This window comes from Arachis hypogaea, chromosome 4 (genome assembly GCF_003086295.3).
Source record: "Arachis hypogaea cultivar Tifrunner chromosome 4, arahy.Tifrunner.gnm2.J5K5, whole genome shotgun sequence".
NCBI classification, from domain to species: Eukaryota; Viridiplantae; Streptophyta; class Magnoliopsida; order Fabales; family Fabaceae; genus Arachis; species Arachis hypogaea.
The window spans coordinates 351,458-377,879 of record NC_092039.1 but is presented as its reverse complement, the minus strand read 5'-3'; the positions used below and the strand labels follow the sequence as shown (position 1 = coordinate 377,879).

At 33.5% G+C, this 26,422-nt stretch overlaps 3 protein-coding genes across 3 annotated transcripts; 2 read left to right on the top strand and 1 right to left on the bottom strand.

The window, feature by feature from the left end:
• Nucleotides 1-3,562, top strand: LOC112795538 (uncharacterized). The gene is made up of 10 exons (XM_025837497.3): nucleotides 1-294; nucleotides 370-443; nucleotides 514-752; nucleotides 839-975; nucleotides 1,266-1,617; nucleotides 1,726-1,893; nucleotides 2,001-2,201; nucleotides 2,297-2,422; nucleotides 2,667-2,759; nucleotides 3,067-3,562. The coding sequence occupies exons 1-10, from the start codon at nucleotides 282-284 to the stop codon at nucleotides 3,185-3,187; spliced, it is 1,524 nt and encodes a 507-aa protein (XP_025693282.1). The 5' UTR covers nucleotides 1-281; the 3' UTR covers nucleotides 3,188-3,562.
• A 2,088-nt stretch (nucleotides 3,563-5,650) lies between these two features.
• Nucleotides 5,651-14,666, top strand: LOC112795537 (non-specific phospholipase C2). The gene is made up of 4 exons (XM_025837496.3): nucleotides 5,651-6,404; nucleotides 6,662-7,269; nucleotides 12,916-13,092; nucleotides 14,158-14,666. The coding sequence occupies exons 1-4, from the start codon at nucleotides 5,920-5,922 to the stop codon at nucleotides 14,466-14,468; spliced, it is 1,581 nt and encodes a 526-aa protein (XP_025693281.1). The 5' UTR covers nucleotides 5,651-5,919; the 3' UTR covers nucleotides 14,469-14,666.
• Nucleotides 14,667-15,868: 1,202 nt separating this feature from the next.
• On the bottom strand, nucleotides 15,869-25,853 carry LOC112795536 (ABC transporter G family member 23). The gene is made up of 2 exons (XM_025837495.3): nucleotides 25,137-25,853; nucleotides 15,869-17,467 (listed from the first exon to the last, which is right to left on the bottom strand). The coding sequence occupies exons 1-2, from the start codon at nucleotides 25,708-25,710 to the stop codon at nucleotides 16,155-16,157; spliced, it is 1,887 nt and encodes a 628-aa protein (XP_025693280.1). The 5' UTR covers nucleotides 25,711-25,853; the 3' UTR covers nucleotides 15,869-16,154.
• Between the last annotated feature and the right edge of the window lie 569 nt (nucleotides 25,854-26,422).

Sequence of the window (26,422 nt, the reverse complement as noted above, 5' to 3'; positions counted from 1 at the left end):
GAGCCGGACCGTATTTAGAAGACTGAAGAGTGATTGAAATAACAGCCGCTAAGGCGAGTGCGGGAAATACATTTTCATAGCGCTATATATATATATAGTTATATGCTCCTCCTTTGTGACTGTCGTCCAATTTTATCAATCAATCACCTCAAACCCTCGCTTCACAAAAAATCCATAGGCCCACTGTCGCAGTTGATCATCTTCGTCATCACCGTGAGCCTTTCCTGCCTCAAAGACATTCTAAACACCCTCTTATAGGGTTTTAGAAACGCGGAAAAGACATGGCTTTCTGGGGTAAGTATAAGTTAATTCACTCTTGATTGTTCTTTTCTGCGATTGCGACGCTGTTCAACTCTTTGGTGGATGTAGGAGTGGAGGTCAAATCTGGAAGGCCTTTTATCCATAACTATGATGATTCCAAAGGACGCCTCCATATTTCAATGGTAACTTAACACATCTTCCTTTATATTTTCAGTTGCTCCAATTCAAGCATCCTCATTCTCATTTTTTCAGGCTACATTAGGGTTCGGTAGTGCGACCACAAGAAGCACGCTGCAGTGTAACGTAGGCAATAGTAGCCCCGTGTATCTCTGCTCTCTCTATCCTGGAACCACCGAGTCATTGCAGTTGAATTTGGAGCTTGAGGAAGTCGATCAAGTTGTCTTCACCGTCATCGGAGCTCGCAGCATTCATCTCTGCGGTTACTATCTTGGCAGAACTTCTCGTACAACCATCTTCCATGGAGACTCTTCGTATCCTTCACTCCCCAACTGCATTTGCCTTTCTTTTTTCCTTTTCCTTTGAAAATGCTTTTTGTTTCCAAAGCTACTATCGACAGAGAGTCATACGGGGAGGATATTGCTGATACAGAGAATGAGAGGTCGGATTTCAGCGATGAAGATGATTTGGACGATAGTTTTATTGATGATAATCCTAATCCGGAGGTTTTCCCGCCCTCTCCAATTTCCAATGGAGGCACGTTCAATGTTCATCCTTCTTAATTTTTTGCTTGTGTTTGTTACTGTTTCATTCCACTTTTCTCCACTTGATATTAATTCTTGTAATACAGTACCTTTTAATCTTTCATTATTTTTTCAATTATTGCAATGTCTTTTGATATTCACCAATGATTAAGTTTCATAACCACATGTGACATCACTTTTATTATTGTACATGTTAGAGATGATTCGCCTATTGATAGGTAGGTAGATTTTTAAAACTCGATTGGTTTGATATTTGTATCACTATTTCTGTTGTCACTGCAGAGGAAGCTTCTGATGATATAAAACCAGAAGGTAAGAAAAGCAAACATGGACGGCTTAGGAAGAAGTATTGTTCAGTAGCGTTGGATGATGATGGTGATGGGGGTTTCGAGGAAAAGATGATTGTAAATGATAGTATGGATGACCAGACAAAAGAAATTGATAACGAAGATAGCCTGCTGATTTCATCTGTTTACAAGAGTAAAGCTCGTCAAAGGATCTTAGTCGACGAAATTAACACCGGTAATAGTGGAGCATTTGATGCAAGGAACAAGAACTACGAAGATGATGGTGATGGTAATATTCAAACAGATTTAGAAACTGACAATGTCCTTCAAGATAGTCAGAGGGATAGGTGAGTGTCACCAATTATAAATTATAGTTTGTTTGCATGCTTGCTTTTCTTGGCTATAATTTTTTTGTAAGTGTTTACCTTATTCATGAATTTGTTTCTTCAAAACAGGGAAGCAACTGTGTCAGACAAAGAGAAAGATGTTGGGGATGTTAAAAAATCAAAAAAGAAAAAGAAGGAAAAGCAAAAAGAAACCAGGAATGATGATAATGATGGCGATAGTATTATTCAAACAGCTTTGAAAACTAACAATGTTCTTCAAGATAGCCAGACGCATAGGTGATATCATTAATTCTAAATTATAGTTTGTATGCATGCTTGTTTTCTCTGCCTTAAGCTTTTGTTAGTTTTTTAATTTATTCATGATTTCTTTTTCTATGAAACAGGGAAGCAGCTCTGTCAGACAAAAAGAAAGATGTTGGGGATGTTAAAAAATCAAAAAAGAAAAAGAAGGAAAAAGAAATCAAGAGTTCCCCTAATGGGCATTCTATAAAACTAGATAAAGGTGAGCAAGATAAGCCAAAAATTGAGATGACCCTGGATACTATCGCAGGACAAGAACAAATCAAGGATGGCGCTGATGACGAGTGAGTTCTTATGTCTTCCATGTACTTAGGTTTGTTGTCTTAGAGGCAAAGGTTTCTGATTTGGTTATTGATCTTTTTCTGTCACGTATATCAAGCAAACAAACTGAAACTGTGGATAAAAAGCTGCCTTCCTCTGACGTTGGTCATGTACAAGATGAAAAACCCAAGAAGAAAAGGAAAGAGCGGCAAAAGGAACACATCAAACAACCTACAGATAATGAGTGAGTTTTTCTTTATCCATTGTTTTATAATTAATGCTAATTAGTACGCTTTTTTGTTAGTATAAACCCACAACATATTGAATGCATTCATTGAGAAGTTAATAATAACCTTCATGCTTTGTACATATGCAACATCAACTCACTTATCCTTCTGTTTATGCAAAACAGAGACGCTTATTTAGTATTATTAGTAATGCAAAATGATTTTTAAACAATGTCATCTAATGGACTGGCGAATTAACAGAGAAGTTGAGACTATAGAGGATGCTGGAAAAGCTAAAACAAAAAGGAGAAAGAAAGAACAAGGAAACAAAGATTCACATCTTGAAGGTGAAGGGTAAGTCCACTTGTTTTCCTTATATTTCGATATAGAAGCCCAATACACTTTATCATGCTTTAAAGCTAAACTGAACTTGTGGGAAAAATGAATTTGCAAAGTAAGAATATGGTTTTGGTAAATTTCAGTGCTGAACAATACATAAAGTTGGCAAATTCTATGAGTAATATGACCTGAATTGTTCTTACTTTTTAAATTTGTTAAGGATACCTTTTATTCTATCTTGTTGAGGGAATATGAATGGCTCCGATGTGTGATAAATTCTAACCTTTTCCCTGCAATCATCTTCCTAAAAATTCTACTGCAGGAGTGTGGAAGATCGTGCTCATGACTTTTCCAATGGAAATCTAAATGAGGAAAAGGTTAAGAAAGGAAAGAGCAAAAGTAAAAGTAAAAGTAAAGGGAACATTGAGGCAAAGGAGGAATAAATGAGAAAGTAGCTGAATTTGTGGATGGCTTATGACATTGACCGTTTCATTTTTACCAACTGATTATGGCTTGTAAGTTTTGCAGCAAGTTGGAGAAAATTTTGATAGAGAAGTTCCATGTTGATTGGGTAGTGATTTTTTGGCCCTAGGTTATGGGTTTCTTATCCAAGATATTAGGCTTACATTTGGAAGCAGACACCTTGCTTTGCTTCTTTTAAAGCTCGTTTTATAGGTCAAATGTGAAACCATTAAATGAGTTTTCTTCTTTTAATTTCTTTTTTGGGGCCAAGGTCCTTCATTACGTACGAAGTTAAAACAATACATTGGTAATTGTTTAGGATTGTATTCTATAATGAAACGATCGAGATTGAATTACGTTGAGTCAGTTATATTTAATATTTTAACAGGTAACAGTATCAGTTCTTGGGTGTATATATGTATACCGTCTGATTGAATGGTTAATCTTCTTTGTTATCTTGATGTTTAATCTGATTAAAATAAATTTAGTTAATGGTGAGAGTTCAATTCTTCAAGTATTAAAAAAACTGGAGAGTATTCATTTCCGAATACTACAATAGGATGATTCTGGAAAAGATAGAAAATATTTTGGGAAGAACAATTAAGGTAGATACCAACACTTCCCAAATTTGTAGAGAAACGTTTGCAAGAATTTGTGTTGAGGTAGAGCTGGATAAACCTCTTGTCTCACAGTATCTCACTTGCACATGGTGGAATATGAAGGTATCCATGAAGTATGCTTTAAGTGTGGAAGAATAGGACATGAAAGTAGCAACTGTCCAGAAAATAAAAACCAAACAACCAACAAGGATGAAAATATAAAGAATGCAAGAGCAGAGGAGAGCAGAAGGGAGGAAACCACCATGGCAGTTGGAGAGGCACTATATTGGTAAATGAGGAGAACCAGGGACCATACGGACCTTGGATGCTTGTGCAGAGAAATCCATGTGGCAGGAGGGCACAAAAGGCAGTTGAATGTACAAGTAGAAGGAAAGGATCAAAGGGGAGTGGACACTGCAGCACATCAATTATTGGAAGCTTCTACTCAGAAAAATGAAAAGGACAAGGGTAAGGAAGCAATACATTCTCCTAAATATGCTGAAAAGTGTAATCAAAGTGTTTCTGTTCCAAATGAGTAAAGGCCCAAATCATGAAAACCCCAAAACTGTCCAAAACCAGAATATTCAATCTAGACCCAATCCATGAATACCCAATAACAACCCAGCCCAGAAAAATGAAAAAAATGATAACAATCGAGTTCCAAAATCTGACCAATTCCAGGTCCAAAACCTGATCCCAAACCAAATTCAAAACCCGACCCAAGGACAAAACCACAAGCAAGACAGAAACCAGTTTTTTAACCATGGTCAAAATATCCAAGCTGAACAATCTCATCAGACCAAACTTGTCCCCCCAGTGAACTTGAAAACTCCCTTCAAAACATGGAAATTGAGACACAAAACCAACATCAAGAGAATTGGATTTCGATGAATCATGAAACGAAAAGGGTGGAATCACCTTGACAAATCCCCAGACCCAAATTCTACAGTTTTTGGTTTTATAGATTCTAGAGAGCTCGTAGAGATAATGAAAAAATTAGAAGAGGCCCAAGAGGGTGAAGGACAGATGTAGCCCCCCAAAATGGGGGAGGATATGCAAATTTCATTGGGGATTTTAATGATAGAAAAGAAGGGCGGTGCTGATTTAGATCTAGAAATTGGATAGAGGAATGCTGCTTGATTGAGCTGGGGTATGTGGGAGGCATCAGAGATGGTATGGACAGAATGACCGTTCCCTTGCCAACTCAGATTAAAGAATATGTTTTTTGGATGCTTGCTTGCTTATCTAAAGCCTAATAATTATGTGAATGCAGAAAAGTCATTGTGGCAGTGGCACACCCATCCTGGCTCTTTTTTTCAAAGAGCATTGGGATATCATCCAAGAATCTCTCTATAATTATATCTCTTTTCTTTGGCATAACCCGAAGAAACTAGCCAGTATAAACCAAACACTTTTGGCCCTTATCCCCAAAATTAACCAACCTGAGTTCATCACACACTTTCGTCCCATCTTATTGTGTAATGTAACTTACAAAATTCTGGTTAAATGATAGAATGTTTTCTTGTCAATCCAGTTTTATGCTTGAAAGGATTATCCAGTTTTAGATCTAATATTGTGGCATTCATCTCAATAATTGAATTGGAAAAACACTTGTTAATCTTTCATTGGTAAAAATTATGGAAAATAAACTAAAGAAATAAAGTCTGGACTCTAATTAATTTTAATTGCCATTTTTTAAGTGATAAATATGCTTTATTTCAAAATTATCCCACAATAAAATTATGTTATTAGAAAAATAATTAGATCTCTTAATCATTTTGCCGTGCAAATCCATTTCAACGCGTAGCACTAAAACTTTTCTATATAGGCCTAACTTGGCTGCTATTTATTATTTTTAAAGAACTCCAAATGTAAACAAAAATAACTGTTCGTTTAGCTACTCCGTCGGCGTCACTGCCACTAAAGTAGCATTATGCGAAACTGACTGTAAATAAATAGCAACCCCAGTTCCCAGTTTCAGCAGCTCACGGGTTTTCTTTTCTAGTTTTCTCTTCTCGTCTTTGCCTCTCCATCTCCCTCGCTATTACCCACCTCATTTTACTTTCCATCCAATCTCTTTTTTCTCAAACCACAACATTACATAAACAGAGGAAATGAAAAAGCCACAGAGTAGCATCTTATCCACCCTTGCGCTACTCGTTCTCATCACAAGCTGCCCATTCAAGACTGTCGACGCCGTCGCCAACCCGATCAAAACGGTGGTCGTTTTGGTGATGGAGAATCGCTCCTTCGACCACATGCTAGGATGGATGAAGAAGCTCAACCCGGAAATCAACGGCGTAAACGGGTCGGAATCAAACCCGTTATCGGTGACCGACCCGAATTCGAAGCGGTTTTTCTTCAAAGACGAGGCGCAGTACGTGGACCCGGATCCGGGTCACTCGTTCCAGGCAATAAGGGAACAGATATTCGGGTCAAATGATACGTCGGCCGACCCGGCACCCATGAACGGGTTCGCACAACAAGCCTACTCCATGGACAACACGAGCGCCATGTCCAACGATGTGATGAACGGGTTTGATCCTGACAATGTTGCTGTTTATAAGTCACTTGTCTCTGAGTTTGCTGTCTTTGATAGGTGAGTCCATAATCCCCATATATGAAATTCATTCCTTCCTCTCTCAAACTTCGTCACCTTTTAGAAACGGTTTTGTTACTAATTAACCTTTCTACAAACTAATATATTTGTTAATTCGCCATAAATTTTGCGTGAGGAAAAAAGTCTATTTAATTTATGAGTTATATTAGGCTAAAATTAGTCATCAAAAATGAAATATGAGTGTATAATACATACTGAAATATAAATATATATTAAAAATAAATTAAATTATACAGGTGGTTTTCCTCTGTCCCAGCGTCCACCCAGCCCAACCGTTTATATGTGCACTCCGCCACTTCACATGGTGCGACCAGCAACGTTGCGTCCCTCTTGGCAAAAGGTTACCCTCAACAAACAATCTTCGACAACCTGAATGATGCGGGCATTGACTTTGGAATATACTATCAGAACATACCGGCAACATTGTTCTACAAGAACCTAAGAAAGCTCAAGTATATCTTCAAGTTCCACCCATACGACCTGTGGTTCAAGCAGCATGCAAAAGAAGGAAAGTTGCCGGGGTACGTTGTGGTAGAGCAGCGGTACATGGACACAAAGTTGTTCCCAGCCAACGATGATCACCCATCGCACGATGTCTATCAAGGACAGATGTTTGTAAAGGAGGTATATGAGACGTTGAGGGCGAGCCCACAATGGAACCAAACCTTGTTGGTAATCACATACGATGAGCATGGTGGGTTTTTCGATCATGTGCCTACGCCGGTGCGTGGGGTGCCCTCTCCAGATGGAATTGTGGGTCCGGAACCATTCAACTTCACCTTTGATAGGTTGGGAGTTAGAGTTCCAACCATTGCCGTCTCGCCTTGGATTCAAAAAGGAACTGGTAAGTCTTAGCTTTCCCTTTCTATACATCTCTCTTTTTCTACAGCCACTTATAGCTAATGATCGTGTTTACTCCTACTATAAACGTTTGGGATAAAGCTCAAGTATATCTTCGTCCAATATTACACATCCAACATATTTTAATTATATATAAATAAACTCAATTCAATCAAAATAATCATCCACATAAAAATTAAAATAATCATCCGTATATATATTAAAATGACTATCCTAAACTGGCTATTAAAGTAGAAGGAGAAGAAGATGAATGAACAGAAAAAGCAACCATGATCAAACTGGCTGCAGAAGAGACTGCATGGCCGGCAGCGGGTGAACAGCACAAAAGAGGCTGTTCGGGGCTGGTGCGATGCGATCGGACGTTCGCGGAGAGGCTAGGCGGCAGCGGGTAACAATGTTGACGTCCGTACCATATATATCATGAATGACACATAAAGATGGTGCAAAAGATCCTCCTTCCCCATACGAACATTCCATATCGACTTCCCAACAATTTTCTTGACTCAATCAATTACTTATTCACTAGCCATCAGCAACGGCATCCTCAGCGGATCGAAAACAGCAGCAATTTGGGGCCACAGCAGCGGCAGCGGGAGAACATGGTTGCAAAACAGAAACGGCTACAGCGGCACTGGACTCCTGAACAACAGCGGCGGGAGAACGCGGTCACGATGATGGTAAGGACGTGAATTGGAGGTTCTGGTGAAATTAGGAACAATTATAATAGTATGAATGCGTTTAAATGTTAATACTAATTTTTAAATTTTAAAAATTGAATTAAATAATTAATTAATCATCTTATCTTAATTTCCTTTTTATTTCTATTGTACACATTATACACTAAACTCATTGTCTCCCTATATTTTTTCAATTGACTAATGCCTGAAATCATATGATTTGACTCGGCTATCATTAAACCAATTTGGGATTGTGGCACGGGTCACTCGACCTGGCCAATTAAAAACTCAAAATCCTAACTTAATCTATCTCTCTTAGCCTCCCTCTTCTTTAGGGGTGCACATGACTCGATTAAGGCTAAAGATCCGGCTTGGACCCAAAAATTTTAGGGATAATTTGGTGTGATTTCACCGGGTTTAGAATCGGGTAAGGATCTTAAAAATAGACACGGTCATTATTTAAGGTCGGGGCAAGGTCAAGGTCAAGGCGAACCCGACTTCACCCGGTCGATGTGCACCCTAGGGGGACTAAAAAAGGTATATATGTTTTAAATTAATTATAATATTATGTAATATTAATTATAAGTTTATTGTTTTGTTTTTAATCACATTTGTTGAATTAGGAAATAGATCAAAGAAACATGAAATTATAATTTATGGACAAATTCAAGTTCAAATATGGTTATCAACTTCTCTATAACAAGTATTTTTTTTTTGTTCTTTATAAATGAGTGCATCATAATTTTTTGACATCAAATTTATCAAGACTCGGACTTCACCCGGTCGAGACCCGGTTTTAGTATGACCCGAAAGGAGTGTGATTTCATCGGGTCTAGGGTTGGATAATGGTCTCAAAAATAGACCCGTCATTAATTAGGATCAGGTCTGGGTCAAGGTGAACCCGATTTCATCCGACCCATGTGCACCCCTACTCTTCTTCAATCTCCCTTTCTCTACACTTCTCTCTTCTTCTTCATCATTAACCATCAACAGCCGCACCTTCCCCTTTTGACCATTGTGCCTTTGCCCTGCTTCACGTCATTGTTGTGCCTTTTCTTTGTCGTCGCACTTCTTCTTTGTCGCTGCCGTTCCAAATCTATTCTTGAAAAAACGCATGTTGCCACTATACCTCTACTTTTCTTTACATCGCCATTGTGCCTCTAATCTGCTTCATGATGTCACCGCGCCTTTTCCCTTCTTTACATCACTGATGCAACTCTTTTCTGTCATTGTCGTTCCAAATCTATTCTACGATATCGCTTTTCCCTTTATTTGACTAGATCTATTACAGTAGTAGTGATATTGTTAATATTTTCTTGTAGTTGACTAGTTGTTATTTAAGAGTAAAGTATCATTTTTGTCTCCAACGTTTGGAGTAAGTTTTAAAGTTGTTCCTAACGTTTCTAATTCGTATCAATGTTGTGCTACCGTTATATTGACTAACATTTTAGTAACGCCATTACACAAGTGTATTTCTTTATTGTTACAATTGCCAGCAAAGCTGACTGACCTGGCCAAAACCTAGAACCCACCTTACCCAATACAGCATAATAGACCCAACTCCACCCTAGATCTAAACAGATGCCTAATTCTTCCAGCCACCATGTTGTGGCGCTGCTGAATGCTTCCAATATGCCTCCACACTTGAAGACTCCACCGACTTCACTGCTACTTTCTGTTCTTCGCAAAGGAGAGAACATGATGATACTATGTTAGACTACAGCTCACCATGCCAGTCGCCACCACAGCACGCTTAGCCTCCGCCATCTCCGCAACAACTCGCCATGCCAATTGCTGCCGCATTTTCTAATTCTGCTGACATCTTCGACCGCCGTTGCTGTTGCTACCGTGCTAAACTTCCATCCCTCAGTTCCGCAATGATCTTTGCTTCTCCTCTCTTCTCCTTGGATTCCCAACTCGTCCTTCTGAAGCTTCGCGTGCACAACTCCAAGTTTCTACGTTAACCCTAACTCTCAAGTTGGTTGATTCTAAAACCTAGGTTCTTCTTTTGTCTGAAGCGTGATTACCTCCCAGCAAGTTCTACTGTTAGGTTACAATAAATATGTTTGCTGCTTTGCCTCGTTTCAAGTTAGCATGCTTTGGACTCCATTGAAATCAAGGAGAGGATATGGAGCTCGAGAGATGGTGAAGCAGCAACAACAAGAACATGTTTTGCAATTAGGGTTTTGGAGAAAAGGCCTATTTTTACGTTTATTTATTTATTCTCTTTTTTATTTAATAACAGTTACCAGCAAAACATTGCTAGAGCGGATACTAATCTCCAGGTGCTTAACAGCATTATTGAAATGTTAGTTAATTTAACAGTAAGACAACATTAATATAAGTTAGAAATATTAAGAATATAAATAGAACATTTTAAAACGTTATAAATAACGGTTACGCTACGTTACCAACAGCATATCTGCCAACTTCTGCCAATTCTTATTTATAATTGTGTTTTATGGAAGTGTGTTCGTGGATGTGTCTAATAAAAATGTCTTTTTTATAACTGTGTTTAATAGAAGTGTCTTTATAGATATATTTTCTAGATGTGTCTCTTTATATATGTATTTAAAATATATTAATTATTAGACACATCTACGAACACACTTCCAAGAAACACAAATATAAATAAGAGTTAGCAGAAGTTGACGGATAATATGTTGGTACCCTATACTTTTCCTATAAATAATTTAAAACTTATTCTAAACGTTGAAAATAAAAATAATACCTTATTCTATTTAAAATGATCAAATTAGCGTTTGCTTTTGTAATTTGTTATTTGGAATGTCTAATTAGCATTTGTATAGAGAAATTCTTTGTTATTCTAAGATCTAGTTTTAAATACTTAAATTTTTTTATTAATATTTCAAAAATATATCAGTTCGTGACATATTCATTACAATGTTACATTTCAGAGGAAACTAATATAGCCTTTTCTCTGTATACCTTGCTTATCATATGGGCATTTCCCCATCTAGATTACAGCTTCTCTTTATGATTGTTTACCTAAAAAATCATAGTATCATGTCTCAAATCTCACCTAGGTTCTACCCACACATTAAATTTGTGGTTTTCGTGAATCGTGATCTTGTAAGTTGATTTTCTGTTAGGCACTACTGGTCATATATAGTCACAGGTTCACCCGAAACCATCTGATTTACACGTTACTAGTTTGTACTTTGGATTGAAACCGACAACAAACATAAAAGTTGATTGCAGTGTTAGTGCAGGTGGGACCATATACCTTTTGGTGTATTATACATCATCCTTTTGCTATTAAAATATAATATTTTTTTATATTTTTTATTTTTGATAATAAAAGACATTTATTAATAAAAACTAGTAAATATAAATATTTATTTTTAATTTTATAAAAATATGAAAGAATTTATTAAAGATAATAAAATATCATTTTTTTATTTAGGCAATAAGTATTATATGAAATGGAAATTTTTTAAATAAATAAAAAATTCCATATTGTTCAAAATAATTAAAATAATGTTAAATTAATATTTTTCTCCTCCCAAAAAAAACATTAATTATAGTATTTAATATTATTTTTAATTATTTAATAAAAATTTTCCCCGTGAAACATCGTTTCTTTGGAATTCACGTTTAGGTACTTATCAACCCAGCCACGACAAATTATTCATCACCTAATCAAGTTGCTTCATACATATCGCGAAAGGGAGCAATAAGTTACGAAATTATTATGGGTCGGTTGACTTATTCATCAAGGTGATATATTGTTTTTTCGCCTCAAATCAAAGATACATATATATATATATTAGATTTAACTAACATATTTTTAAGATATAAATTAAAATTATTATTAATAAAATTTTTTAAATATTTTATATAGTTTAATAGATATATAATAATTATATTAAAATTAAATTTTACAAAATTTTTTAAATAATAATTTAAATATGTATCTAATCTGCAATAGATAAGGTTTGATTCAGGTGTTAGGTTAATTTTATTAGTTTAATTCATACTTTTAATGTATAATATGTATATTTATGTAAATAAATGCGAAAGAATTTAATATTGTTTCTAAGTGAAAAAATATTTTTTCCGGTGGAGTAGTTGAATAATACAGAAAAATAACACAAGTTTATTTTAAAAGGCATACATTTTAACTTGAATAAACACAAATCATGTTAAATTGGGCTGTACACGGATCGAATCGGATATAACTTATAATTCTATTCGATTTGCACTACATTCACTGGATCAGATTTGATACAATATTTGCATTTTTTTTCAAGTTGGACCTGATCAGATCGGATATCGGGTATATCCGCATAATTCAAAGAAAATTGTTTTAAGGACCTTTTTGGTTCTGGAAAATTTGTTTTTTCACCTATTTAACTATATTTACTCCTAAAATATTATCAATAAAGTTCTCTTAAATAACAAAAGAAAAATAATAACACAAGATCTTTTGGTAAAATCTTATTTTCGAAAGTAGTTTATTAAAATTGGTTTTTCAAAAATCAATTTAAATTGATCTAGTAATTAATTTATTAATTTATTTAAATAAGTGTCAGAAATTTAAATACAGTATAAAACTTAAAAAATTATATCAAACATTTTTAGTTTTGATAAATACAAATCAAATTTAAAAAGTTTTTCTTTAAGTTCTTTTAAAATCACTCATATATTTTAAAAACAATAAGTCTAAATAGATAATTATTTTTATTTACTAAATACAAATTGAAGTGTTTGTAATTTTAAAAAGTACAAATATCTTTTAAAAAGAATTTACCATAACAAATCGCAATATGTTTACAATAAAATACGGGATAATAGGACATTTTTCCATTGTGCTATACTAATATGGAGGAGCTTTCCTTTTTAGTACCAAAGACACTCTTAGTATCTTTCTACTTGTATATTTTGTGATTCTAATATACGCAATAAACCATTGACAAGTGCATATGCAGTTGTTCATGGGCCAATGGGGTCACCAACACCAACATCCGAATATGAGCATTCATCCATTCCAGCAACAGTGAAAAAACTCTTTAATTTGACTTCATTTTTGACAAAGAGAGATGCATGGGCTGGCACCTTTGAGACCATTGTCAAGACCAGGACCGAACCCAGGACGGATTGCCCAGGTTAGAATTTAGAGCCTTAATCATCTATTTTTGGATTATTATGAGAACATTTACATATTGATTTAATAATATATGAAAATTTATTAAAATTGTTAATGTTATATATATACTAAAAATTAATTATTAAATTATTTATTTAAATAAAAAAGTATATTTTTTGTTCTTAATATTTGTGATTTTTTTAATTTTCATAACGTTTAATTTTATTTAATTTTGTTTCTAACGTTTTCAATTTGTATTAAAATTATTCCTAAAAATTTTCAATTTCATTCTTAAAGTTCTACATAAAATTAACGTTCATGGATAATTTTGGCACAAACCAATAAAGTTAAAGACAAAATTAAATAAACTTAATTGTTAAGGATAATTTTAAAAAAATTACAAACGTTAAAAACAAAACACATACTCTACCCTTCGTATATTAAAATACAAAATATATATTAAAAATGTGTAAAATAACATGTGTATATATACAAAAAATACATAGTAACTAATTTTTAGAATAAACATAATATTCTTGTATTAAAATTGGAGACAAAATTATGTATGAATGAATAAGAAACGCTATATTAATTACGATTATTTTATGAACGGAGATGTTTGGAAATCAAAGAAAATCAGCCAAAAACAGCCATAACTTATCTTATTTAGTATTCATTAATTGTTGCGACAATTAATGAATGCTAAATAAGACAAGTTCTGGCTGTTTTTTTTGTCTACATAGCATTATCCATAACATTCTTATTTTATTTTCTGAAGTAAAAGACAACATAATACTCTTGTATATGTACAAATACAATTGATTAGATATTGACCAGAGACCAAAATCACTGAGACATAAAAATTCAGATGCAGTCGATTTTACGTGAAGTTGATAATTAAGAGTGGTTAGATAAAAATTTAGTCAAATCAGTCAAATCATTTAACGATTTTCAGTTATCAACTTCACATGAAGTCGACTGTATCTGAGTTTCCACCATACAATAAACATAAAAACTAGTTTGTTTGTTTGTTTAGACAGACATAAAACCACAAAACCTGGTTTGATGTTACTTTCTTTTACAGAGAAACTTCCAACCCCTGTAAAGATGAGGCAGGGTGAGGCGAAAGAAGATGGTAAAATGAGTGAATTTCAACAGGAGTTAATTCAGCTTGCGGCGGTGATTAAAGGGGAAAATATCTTGACTAGTTACCCAGATAGAGTAGGGAAGAACATGACAGTGAAGCAAGGCAAAGATTACATGGAAAAGGCGGTTAGAAGGTTCTTCCAAGCAGGGCGTTACGCAAAGAAAATGGGAGTCAGCAACGACCATATTGTTCAGATGAAGCCTTCTTTGACCACAAGATCATCCAAACCAACAAACACAAATCCTTAGCCAGTTGCTTCATAGGGTCAAATGAAAGAAGTGCAATCGTGAAATAATATATAGAATTCAAACAAAATATAGTTCTATACAGTTGTATTTACACTGTATAAAAATATATATGTTGTATTATATAGAAAAATATTAAATAGTTATATAAATTTTTTTAGACTCCAATTAAATTTAAGAGTAAAAATAAATTTTAGCTTAGATATTTTAGTTCTTAATAAATTTTTAGTACTTCTAAAGATTCTGACAATTATTCTGATTAAATGGATTAATTGACTCGAACTCGCGACCTCTTATAGAGTTGTTACGGTGGGTAACTGGAGATTAATGGATTGGATGGTGTTGATTGGCCCAATCGCTTGAAAGAGAAAGCCTTCGAGTGAGTCTGCACCTCGGGGGCTTCCGTCCGACTTGCTCGTATGAGGAAAAGGGGGTGGTACCTGCAAAGACACTCCGATGTCTAAGTTAGCAAGGGTGTGAGCAGGTCTAGAGAGTATTGGGACGTGGAGATACCTGAGGGGTGTCAGTGTATTTATAGTGGTGAACCAATAACCACCGTTGGAGTAGTGCCATCTTTTTAGGGCGTTAACCGTCCCATTATCTTAGGGAGGTTAGGATATGACTCTTGGAAGTGGTTAGAGAGATTTTAGGGGCAATTACTCACTTGAATGAGTGTTTATCTGCCAGCTAACTCTCGTGCCCGACTTCTTTAGAGCAAGTCGTGGTTAGAACCGACTTCATTGGACGAAGGTCGGTATTGGGTGAGGCTCAATCCGTGGGATTAGGCCTTTTGTTTGGACCTGGACTTTTACTGTTGGGCCAGGGTATGAACAAGAGTATAGATGCTATTTGAGTTATAACTCATTGGTTATTATATCCATTGTTTTGGATAACTATATACGCGGTCAATATAAAAAAATAGTTATTTTTGCTATATAGTATTATATAATTGAATGCACGTATAAAACTATTTTATATTGACAATGCATCAAAATTAAATTCTTACTTAAGTTGAAAAGTCTGAACATTGATTTGGTAACTCCTACTAATTCTGTTTTTTTTTTCATATTGGGTTATATTTTATTAATTAATAACAAATAAAATATAATGATATTCAAAAATAGGATAACATAAAAAAAAAAGTAAATCTCCTAAAACAGTATACTAATAGCAGGGGTGCATGGTTAAATTAAGAAGAGTCTAAAAGAATAAAGAATAATAAGATGGATTGAGTGAACTAAATTTTTTTTCATAGAAACAGGTTAAGTATTGTTGTTGTTGTATTTCGTCGGGATATTTCCTCGAATAATGTAGAGGCACAAAATAAGTGATCCTTTCAAATAAACAAGTTTTATTCTCATTTTTTAATGAGTATCGAATTCGAAGGAGATGATTAAAGGACAGAAGGAAGTTGTTTTAATCCTTTATATATTGCAAGTGACAAATTGATACAGGAGAACTATAACGTATGGAAAATCCGAAAGTGACTTGTAAATTAAAAAACAATGCCTGTTTTGTCACACATATGCACATAAGCTTTTTCTTTTCTTAATGCTGAGTGGAGAAAATCATCTGATTTTAATTTTGAAGACACTTTTAGTTTGTTTGTTTGTTTGGCAAGAATGAGGACTAAAATGAAGAATAATAATGTTAATGTTAATGTATCTGTGAGCTTTGAGGTTGTGTCTCTCATATAATTGACTTGGAGGCCTTTCGTGAAAGTATAAGCCAACAAAGCAGACGATAAAAGAGAAAGAATCCAAACATTATTCCCACGTTCATCCACCTCTCATCCTTTTCAAGCCCTCTACTCTTCAACACATCAAAGCCAGTAGTCAAGCACTTGGAATAAGAAGAAGAAGATGATGAGAATGAGAAGCACTCATTTCTCTTATTCCAGTACTCATTTGTGATGAGTGCATCCAAAGGGTACCTATAGAGTGACACATAATACATGAAAAGCCAATACTTTGGGATGCTATCCTTGGGAATGAAGTATCCAGAGAAGAGGAAGAAGGCTCCCAGGACTGTGCAAATCAGAGAGTTCCCGGATATGAAATCAGGTGACACCGCGCTCAAGAAAAGCACCAGAGAACTGGCCATGAGGACGATGAACCACACGACTAAAGCGAAGAATCCGAAGGCGCTGATTGAAGGGTTGAGTCCTACGAGCCAATACACCGGAACTGCAAATAATATCGAAACTAGAAACAAGAAAGGAAGGAACACAAAAGTGTTGGCTATCATGTAATTGGAAATTCTATAGGCTCCCCTTGACGCTTCTTTCATCACAACACGCCTTTCTTGAAGGTATATTGGAAGCGCTTCAACCGTTGAAGACAGCAAAAAACTAAGGCTAAATGCAAATAACCCTAACCTTTCTGCTACTCCTCCTTCATCCTTCCTTATTTTTATGTAAACACTTCCTAACCCAAATCCACCAACCAATGCTTGCATTGTTCTTGCCAAGAATAACTGCTTTGTCCTGTAAATAATCTTCCAGAATCTTGAGCAAAGGAACCATATCTCAACCAAGTTTGCATAACAAAATGTCATCATATCGCTGTTTCCTTCCACTGGGTACATGGGGTTTGGAAATAGTGGCTCGTTTTCTTCCAGCTCAGTTGTTTTGGAACCGGAATGATCTTGTAAGGTGCGTATGATTTCCATGGAGAATTCCAAAGCATTGAGTTGCATGGGAATCTGAAACCCCAATTTGGTAATGGCTTCCTCAAGGGAATCTAGGGTACCGTTGTGAACCACTGAGCCATTGGAGAGGATCAAGAAAGTAGAAATGTAGCGCAATATTCTGTAACCGGGTTGGTGGATTGACAGAACCACTGTCCTCTTCTTTGCTTTGACCAACGAAGAAAGAAGCTCTATCACTTGCAATGCCGAAGTACTGTCTAGGCCTGATGTTGGTTCATCTAAGAGCAGGATTGGAGGGTCGTGAATCATGTCAACCCCAATCGAAACTCTTTTCCTCTCGCCACCTGATATACCTGATTCAATTCAAATAAAGTAAAATGATCGATTAGGTGAAACTTTCTGCAAAGTTTGTAGCAAAGTGGGACACTCTATACAACAAGGTTTTTCGTTATTATAAATACGGTACTTTAAGAGTATTCTCTTATATATTTTTATTAGGATAGAAAATTATGCATTCTAATTTATTAGGATAGTAAATTATACTTTTTAAAATAGAAAACATTTAAGCCAAGTCTCTGGTGGCTATGACTATGGTAACTAGTGGTGGCTAAGGTTACATTTTTAACTTAAAAGTGTAACCTTTCACAAAGAAAAGCGTCACCTAATGGAAAAAAGTAAATTAGAAGATTTAAGAGAAGAAATAATTAAGTTATCAAAATTAATAGATCAAAAATTAATGATTTTAACTAATGTCAACTGTAATGACACCGAATTTTTAAAATCAATACAAAATGATTTTTCTCAAAATCTTTATTTTACTATAAGTTTTATTGAAGGACTTCAAAAACCTGAAAAAACTTATTTTTCACACGGAATTTCTAAAAAATGTTACCATGGAAATGATTCCCCACATCTATATCATACTTTTAACCCACAATTAAATTCTATAGTAGATATGCTTGAAGAAATATTAACATCCATAAAATTTCAAAGAAATAAGGAAAAAGAGAATCCCAAGGAAGAAAAATTTCAAAACATAATTAACATAACAGATTTAAAAGTAAAACCACCACTAAAATTATGAATATTGAAGAAAAATTAGAAGAAGTTACAATACTTTTTAAACAATTAAAAATGGCTCAAGAAAATAATATTATGGAACATGGTTTTCAAATAGAGGAAGAATTAGTAAATTCTAAAAATATAGAAAATGAAGAACACATTCTAGATTATTCAAGTGACGAAGAACCAGCTATTCCAATACAAGTAAAGAATGAAGCTGGAACATCTAAGGATAATCAATCTTAATTTAAATGGGAAACAGGTTTTGATAATTATGCTTTTAAAAAAGGGTTTATAAATAAAGATTCAAAATATGCAAAAATACCATCAAAATACGTTCCTAAAATCCAGGAAATGGAAGGAGAAATAATGCTCGATTTAGACTGCAAAAAGAACGAAAAAGAGATTTTCGAAAACTGGTTGAATTCCTTCTTATTAGAAGCCTTTACTAATCCAAAACTTGGTGAATTGTCTGGAAGGGACATTTGGAATTACATAGGGTTTCATACTAAAGGAACTATAAGAGATTATATGACATCAATAGAAAACCAAATAATAGAAGAATTAGAAACAAAAACAACAGCTTATGATAAGATATTATATATAATGATGATTCTATATAAAGAATTTTTTGAAAAAAATATTATAGATCATAGACAAGAAGTCTATAATAAAGAATATCAAGAAGCAAAAAACCATTTAGCTAATATTCAGATATATGATTTATGTAATGTGGAGTCCTATATATGTGAATATAGAATACATTATTACAAATTAAAAGAAGAAGATAAAAATCATTATCTTAGTATGTACATAACAAAACTTTCATATCCTGCTAATGAATTTATAATGGGAAGATTTATAAGAGAAATAAATAGAGGAACAATTGAAAATAATTTTGGTGGAGCAACCTCTGCTATAAGAGAGGAAATAAAAGAACGTTGTATGCAAGAAGCAACTCAAAAAAGATTTGCAAATATAATCAGAATTTGCTGTCAGGATAATGAGGAGATACCTCAAAAATATGGTCTTAATAAAAATCTTCAAAGAAAAAGAAAATATCAATTTAGAAGAAGAAAATACTATCCAAACTGGAGAAAAAAGAGATATTTTAGAAAAGAAAATAACAATAAAAACAAAAGACAAAGAAATAACTATTGCCCGAATAAAAAAGAAAATTGTAAATGTTGGTATTGCCAAGAAGAAGGACACTACGCAAATGAATGCCCGAAAAAGAAGGATAAAAAGGATCTTACTAAACAAATAGAAATTGCTAAGTCTTGTTTCATGGAACCATTAGAAGAATCTGATGATAACTTAGACTATATTTTTGAATATGTCTCGGAAACAGACTCAGAGACTGAGTAATAATGCTACATTTATTACTATAAAAATAACAGAAAATTTTATAAATGCTTTCATAGATTCTGGGGCAACACAATGCTTTGCTAGTTCAAGTATAAAACTTAATTGGAAAAAATTAAAGAAACCATTAAAAGTTAGAATAGCTGACAAATCAATACATAAAATTGACCAAAAAGCATAGATGGTTGAAATTTTTATTCAAAATTATAGGTTCATTGTTCCATCTATATATATGTTAGATTCTGGAATGGATTTTATCATAGGAAATAACTTTTTAAAGCTATATCATCCATTCATTCAAGAATTAACATATATAGTTTTAAAAGCTCCACACGATTCTTTAATAAATCAAAAATCAAAACGTATAAAAATACCAACTACTACTATAGATAAGATCTTAAAGTTTAAAATATTTTCTATATTAGAAACATGTTATTTAAATCTATACTTTCAGATAAATATTCCAAAAAATAATCTTGAAATAAAGATAGAAGAACTCTTGGATGAAATTTGTGTTGAAAATCCTTTAGATATTAAAAATACAAATAACGAATTAGTAAGCATTAAATTAAAAGATCCCACAAAAGAGATAAATGTCCCAAATAAAATTCCTTATTCCGCGAGAGATAGAGAAGAGTTCTTATTAGAGTGTAAAGACCTTTTGGAAAAAGGAATTATAAGATTAAGTAAAAGTCCTCATGCGGCTCCAGCTTTTTACGTTGAAAACAATAATGAAATTAAAAGGAAAAAACGAAGAATGGTAATAAACTATAAGAAAATGAATGAAGCAACTATTGGTGATGCTCATAAACTTCCAAGAAAAGATTCTATTTTAGAAAAAATCAAAGGAGCAACTTGGTTTTCATCTCTTGATGCAAAATCAGGATATTGGCAACTTCGTTTAGACGAAGAAACAAAGAAATTAACTGCTTTTACTTGCCCAACAAAGGAATCAACAAGTGTGTTGCTTTATGAATGGAATGTATTACCATTCGGATTAAAGCAAGCCCCAGGTATTTATCAAAGATTTATGGAAGAAAATCTAAAAGAGTTAAATGAATTTGTTTTAGTATACATTGATGATATACTAATTTTTACAAAACAGGATAAAGAAGATCATCTTCAAAAATTATTAATAGTTTTAGAAAGATGCAAGGAAAAAGGATTAGTTCTTAGTAAAAAGAAAGCAAGAATAGCAAAACAAGAAATAGAGTTCCTTGGATTAATTCTATCTACTCAAGGAAAGCTAAAACTTCAACCAAATGTTCTAGAAAAGGTAAATTTATTTCCTAATAAAATAGAAGATAGAAAACAATTACAAAGATTTTTAGGGTGTATAAATTAAATTTCTGATCAGGGATTTTTAAAGAATATAACAGAATACACTAAAAGCTTATTTCCAAAAATAAGTACTAAAAAAGTATGGAAATGGGATGAAAAAGATAGTATACAAATTCAAAGAATTAAAGAATTATGTGAAAAACTTCCAGAACTTTATATTCTAGAAGAAAATGACTACTTAATAGTAGAAACAGATGCTTCAGACATAACCTGGTCAGGATGTCTAAAAGCTAAGAAAGCTATAAAAAGTTTGGAACAAGAAAAAGAATCACTAGATTCTAAATATTTCCCAAAGGAATTACTTTGCAGGTATATTTCAGGGACTTTTACTCCAGCAGAACAGAGATATACTACTCATGAAAGGGAAACTCTAGCAGCAATTAAATCTCTTAAGAAATGGAAAATTGATTTACTACCCAAAGAATTTACATTAAGGACAGATTCAAGTTATTTAACAGGTTTCATACGATATAATTTGAAAGTTGATTATAATCATGGACGATTGGTAAGATGGCAATTATTTTTGTTACAATATCCAATAAAAATTGAATATATTAAGGGTGACAAAAATGTTATTGCAGATACATTAACAAGAGAATGGAGTTCGTCTACAATACATTAAATCAAGAAATTCAAAAATACGAACAAGAACTCGAAAAATGCAAGCATTGTCAGCAAGTAAGGACACAGATCCAATCCCTCAAGAAGGCCATCGAAGCGATGAAATCAACACAACAACCAAAACCATCAGAGTTCAGCCAGCTAAGCGTGGTGGACAAATCAGGTGAGGAAAAAATTCTAGAAAATAAAACAATTGCTGAAATTATCAAAAAATCCACCCAAGATAAAAAATATTATGTAATTTATAATGGCCCCATGAAAGGAGTATATGATGCCTGGGAAAAAGCAACACCATTTACACAGCAATCAAGGATAATTCATAAAGGAGGGTTTTTAACACTGGAAGAGGCAAAGGAATCGTTTAGAGAATATGAAGCTCTTCATCCAGAGCAAACCCTAAAAAGAGCAGATAAAGCTCCAATTCAAACCCAGAGAACAGGGATAATAAGAAACATTCCTACAAGGGCTGAAATCAAGGAAAAGAAAAGGGTTTGTAGATCAAATCTCAGAGAAACCCTTAACATAGTCTTGAATTGGACTGCAGAAAAGAGGGCGATCTTGGGATATTATCCTATTGCCAAAGAACAGCTAACAAAGCTGGTTATATTTCCAGAGGCTTCCCCATCTGACACCTATCAGTTTTTCCAGTATGGATTAATTGATACAATCTTAATTTTTAATGATTTGAAAATTATTAGTGAGTTTCCTGCAGGATTTATTGATGCAGTAAAAAGATTTAAAAATATGATTGACAACGTAAATCCAAGGGATATATCCCTAAAATTTACGAATAGTCAACCTATTTTTAATGAAGAAGAAGAATGCTTGGTTCCAACACATCAAGTGATCTTCATGTCCGTCTTCCCAGAAAATTTTCAACCAATTGATCAAGTTCAAGATTTAACAATCTACAGTCATGAAGGAAGACTAGCCAGCACACTAGCAAGGGTCTTCGAAAGAACTCAAAAGATAACAAGGGAATCTCACACAAGAATCAATTATAAAAGCAGAAATACTTTGCTTGTGTCCAGTAAAAGGAATGAAATTGAAGAAAGAGAGATGAGACTCTTAGTGGAATTTGAATCAGCATTCTACAACTTATCTGGACTCTTAGAAAAGCTCCCCGAAGGGATAAAGAGGAATCTCTGCTATTTGATAAAAGACAGAGAAGACCACAAGTGCCAGCTATGTGTCTCAGAGTTATCTGAAGAAAGCAATAATAAAACGGAATCAACCCACATGATAAAGGAAGAAGACAACGCATCTGAAGGTCACATGATGAAAGAGGAGGACAGCACATCTGAAGCATCTCTCAACATTATTGCATAGTGACGTAAGCGCTTAGGTCATAGAGCACCAACAATGTAGCTGGTGCAAGATATTAAACAATGACGTAAGCAATGACGTCATAAGAAGGGTAAGGATGGGAATTGTCCATCAGACCCAACCATTATAAATAGGTTGCCTAGGCAATTATAGAAGGCATCAAACAATAGAAAGCAGAAGGCTAAGAGTACTCATATGCTAGGAGAGCAAGGAGGAAGCGGCCGAGGCGATTCTATAGTTTGAAGAAGAATTCCCTTAGGAAAAACCAATTCTAAACTCCCCTCTGGAGTTAGTATCTACAATCTCCCCTCTGGAGATAAAAACATCTTATGTAAAATATTCTAAATAAAGGAAGTTTTTCTCCAGAAAGGTACGCCTTTATCTTAATCTCATAGCTATGAATTATTTAGAAAGTCTAGAATTAACGGAAGAATCTGATTATTATAGACTATCTGCCTTATTAGATAATGAAAAACAAGCTATTCTAAAAACAGAATTAAATCTCAAATCAAATGAAAATTTTAATAAACAAAATCTTTTAAAAGAAGTTTTTAATAGAAAAAATATAATATACTATGGAAAAATTCAACTTGAAGCCCCTATAAAGATAAAATCTGCTAATGGAGAACTTGAAATAGCTTTGATAAATGATGAAGAATTGAGTAAACAAATTGAGAAAATTAAGGATCAACAAAAAAGATCTAAAATTGGATGGATTCATATTAGTCTTAATCAAATCTACATACATGAAAGGAATTAATTCACCAATAAGCTTAGCAATCTGTGACAAAAGAATTACTGATGACCCAATAGATCAAATAATTGGAATTGTTCATGGAAACTTGGCAAACGTAAATGTTAAATTCAATGCCCATCTTGGATATGCTATACCTTTATCAACTGAAAATCTTGGAAGATCTATAAGTTTGGCTTATAAATTTCACAGAAAGAATCTAATGGAACAAGACGATGAACCATTTTCAATTACATATGCAATAAATTATGCTTTAACAAATAGCCATCATAGTATAATATTTAAAAACAGAGAAAGAATTTATGTCGATGAATTATTTCAGAAAATTGTAAAAACAGAAATACCAAAATATAAAGCTATTGAAAACCCAGTTCTTTTACTAAAAGAACCATCAGAAAAATTAGTTTCATCGAATTTTCAAATAAGAGAATCCAAAATTAATAGCCCTTTAAATTTATCTAAGTTAAAGATTAAAAAAGAAAATTCTGAAATAAAAGAATTAACAAAAAAGGTCGAAAAATTAAATGAAACTCTAAACACTAAGTTATGACAATAAATAAAAAGAAAATATATGTAACCTATCAAGACAAGAAACAAGAACTCTTTGAAAGAAAAAATCGGTTGAATTATTTACAGTTTTCTGAAATAAATCAAAGAGCATTTGAAACTCTAAAAATAATCTATGACAAATTGAAAGGAGAAGTTGAAGTATTAGAAAAGTTAATTGAATCTCTAGAAAATAATGATGAATCGATGATAGAATTTGCAGAAATTCTAAGATAACTAATGAAGTATACAAAGATTGAAAGACCAGAAAATAAAATAAAAAGAAAAAGAGCAAAAAAATTAAAAAGTAAAATAAAGGAATATAAAAGAGAATTAAATAATCTTCAATTCGAAATTAATGACCTTATAATAAAAATGATAGAAATAAGAACAAATATAAACAAGCTGGAGCTAAACTTAAAAAATTTATAAATGCCTGGAACACCATATTATGATTTAAAAGAATTAAAGCTGTTAAAAGAAAAAATGGAGAATGAAATCGAAAAATTAAACAGATATTTAGAAACAGGAGAAAGTGAAGAAATAAAAGAAGTTATTAAGGATTTGAGAAATTATATTAAAGAAAAAGACAAACAGATAAAAGATTTTATATACAATAATCCATGCAAAAAAGAATATTATAAACTAAAACAAGATTGAAAAATTATGGTCAATACTTTTTATAAAGCACCTATATAAATAGAAATTTCAAAAAAGAAATTAAAAGAAAAATCCAAATAAAAATTTTGGTATCAGAGCCAAGTTAACGATTAAGGGTAACACTTTCTCTTTAAGTAACACTTTTAGTGATACGCTTTCAATTACCAAATGTCAACAAATAATTGATAAATTTCTTTGTAGTCACCATAGGTACAATAGAAGACACCAAATATTTAATATAATTTCGTATCAAAAGTTGTATATATATATGTGTTGATAACTAATAGAAAAATAGGTTAAATTTTTTATATGTATCTATATTATTATATGCTAAAAATATTGAATACCTCTGTTGTCTTCATTTCCAACGAAAGTATCTGCCACGTGGGAAAGGCCTAGGTCTTGCATCAAGCTTTCGACACGCAATTCTCGTTGTTTTGGTGTCATTTCCTTGAGTTTGAACTTGGCGCTGAAGAGAAGAGTTTCTTTGACGCTTAGAAGAGGAAGCAGGTTGTCCTCTTGTGGCACAAATCCACAAAGCTTCCTCAATTGTGCTGGCATGGTCATTGGCTGCTCATTGATCGATATGCTCTTGGGATCGAAATCTTTTTCTTTCACCCGCCCGGAGATTATCCGGAGAAGAGTGGACTTTCCTGTCCCGCTGGGACCCACCACCGCAACTATCTCCGAACACCTTGCAACAAAAGTCACAGACTTGAGTATTGTCACAGGCTTAGGCTTTTGACATAATGAGAAGGAAGTGGTGTTGTTTTGGTGCAGAGTATAGGAGAGGTTTCTGACGTGAAGTTTGTAAGCAGTTTTGAATTGATTTATTGGTGGTGGTGGCGCCAAGAAGACTGCAGAGTCATCTTCATTATTGTTGCTGTGGTGTAGCCTTGGTGGCTTCAAGCATAATGCCATTTTGTGATTGTGTGGGAATAATTAAGTGAGCTTGATTATTTTTATGGAGGAAAGAGAATGTTCAATTTGACTGTATGCGGTTGCTTAAGGCTATGCCTCTTGTATTTTTAATTGTGATTATGGCGTGTTTGGCAGAGGTAGGTTACCTGAGATATAACAAATGTGTCCTTTGGACTAGTGCATAAATCGGACTTTGAAAACACACAAACTCATCGGTAATGTTTTAGGTTATAATTTGCACCAGTCCACAAATCCAGGCAGTTTAGTTAGGTGACGCCGTTGTAGAACATTGTGGCTTAAAGAGTTAAAGTTCTAAACTACCGGGGAAAATATATCATCCTCCAAATTTTGTTAATAACAAAAATAGTTTGAGACGAATAAAAATATATTATTTTCAAAAGAATTTTAGAAATTATATTTTTAGAATTTTAGAATTTTTATTTATTTATTTATTTAATTTTGGTCAAGTGGAGAATTTTTATTTATTAAAGCCTTCCTCGTCGAGATCTCCCCTGGACTGCTTGTATTCACTTTGGGTTGGGCTTTTTGATGTTGCTCTAATGATTCTCTTTGGTCCCCTTTTTGTTGAGGTTTGGGCTCAATTATAGACTGTCCCATTTTGCTTTGTGATGCTTCTAGTCTTTCAAAATAGGACAGATGTGAAGAAAAAAGAGGTTCAAGAAATGGGCTTTTGTTTGTTCATGACTCTACT

Bases quoted from the DNA above. Each gene is read 5' to 3' on its own strand.
- LOC112795538 (XM_025837497.3), top strand. The intron at 1,618-1,725 runs GTGAGTGTCACC...TCTTCAAAACAG, and splicing joins CAAGATAGTCAGAGGGATAG to GGAAGCAACTGTGTCAGACA. The intron at 2,423-2,666 runs GTGAGTTTTTCT...GCGAATTAACAG, and splicing joins AAACAACCTACAGATAATGA to AGAAGTTGAGACTATAGAGG.
- LOC112795537 (XM_025837496.3), top strand. From the start codon at position 5,920: ATGAAAAAGCCACAGAGTAGCATCTTATCCACCCTTGCGCTACTCGTT. The intron at 7,270-12,915 runs GTAAGTCTTAGC...GTGCATATGCAG, and splicing joins TTGGATTCAAAAAGGAACTG to TTGTTCATGGGCCAATGGGG. The intron at 13,093-14,157 runs GTTAGAATTTAG...TTTCTTTTACAG, and splicing joins ACCCAGGACGGATTGCCCAG to AGAAACTTCCAACCCCTGTA.
- LOC112795536 (XM_025837495.3), bottom strand. From the start codon at position 25,710: ATGGCATTATGCTTGAAGCCACCAAGGCTACACCACAGCAACAATAAT. The intron at 17,468-25,136 runs GTATTCAATATT...GAATTGAATCAG, and splicing joins TGGAAATGAAGACAACAGAG to GTATATCAGGTGGCGAGAGG.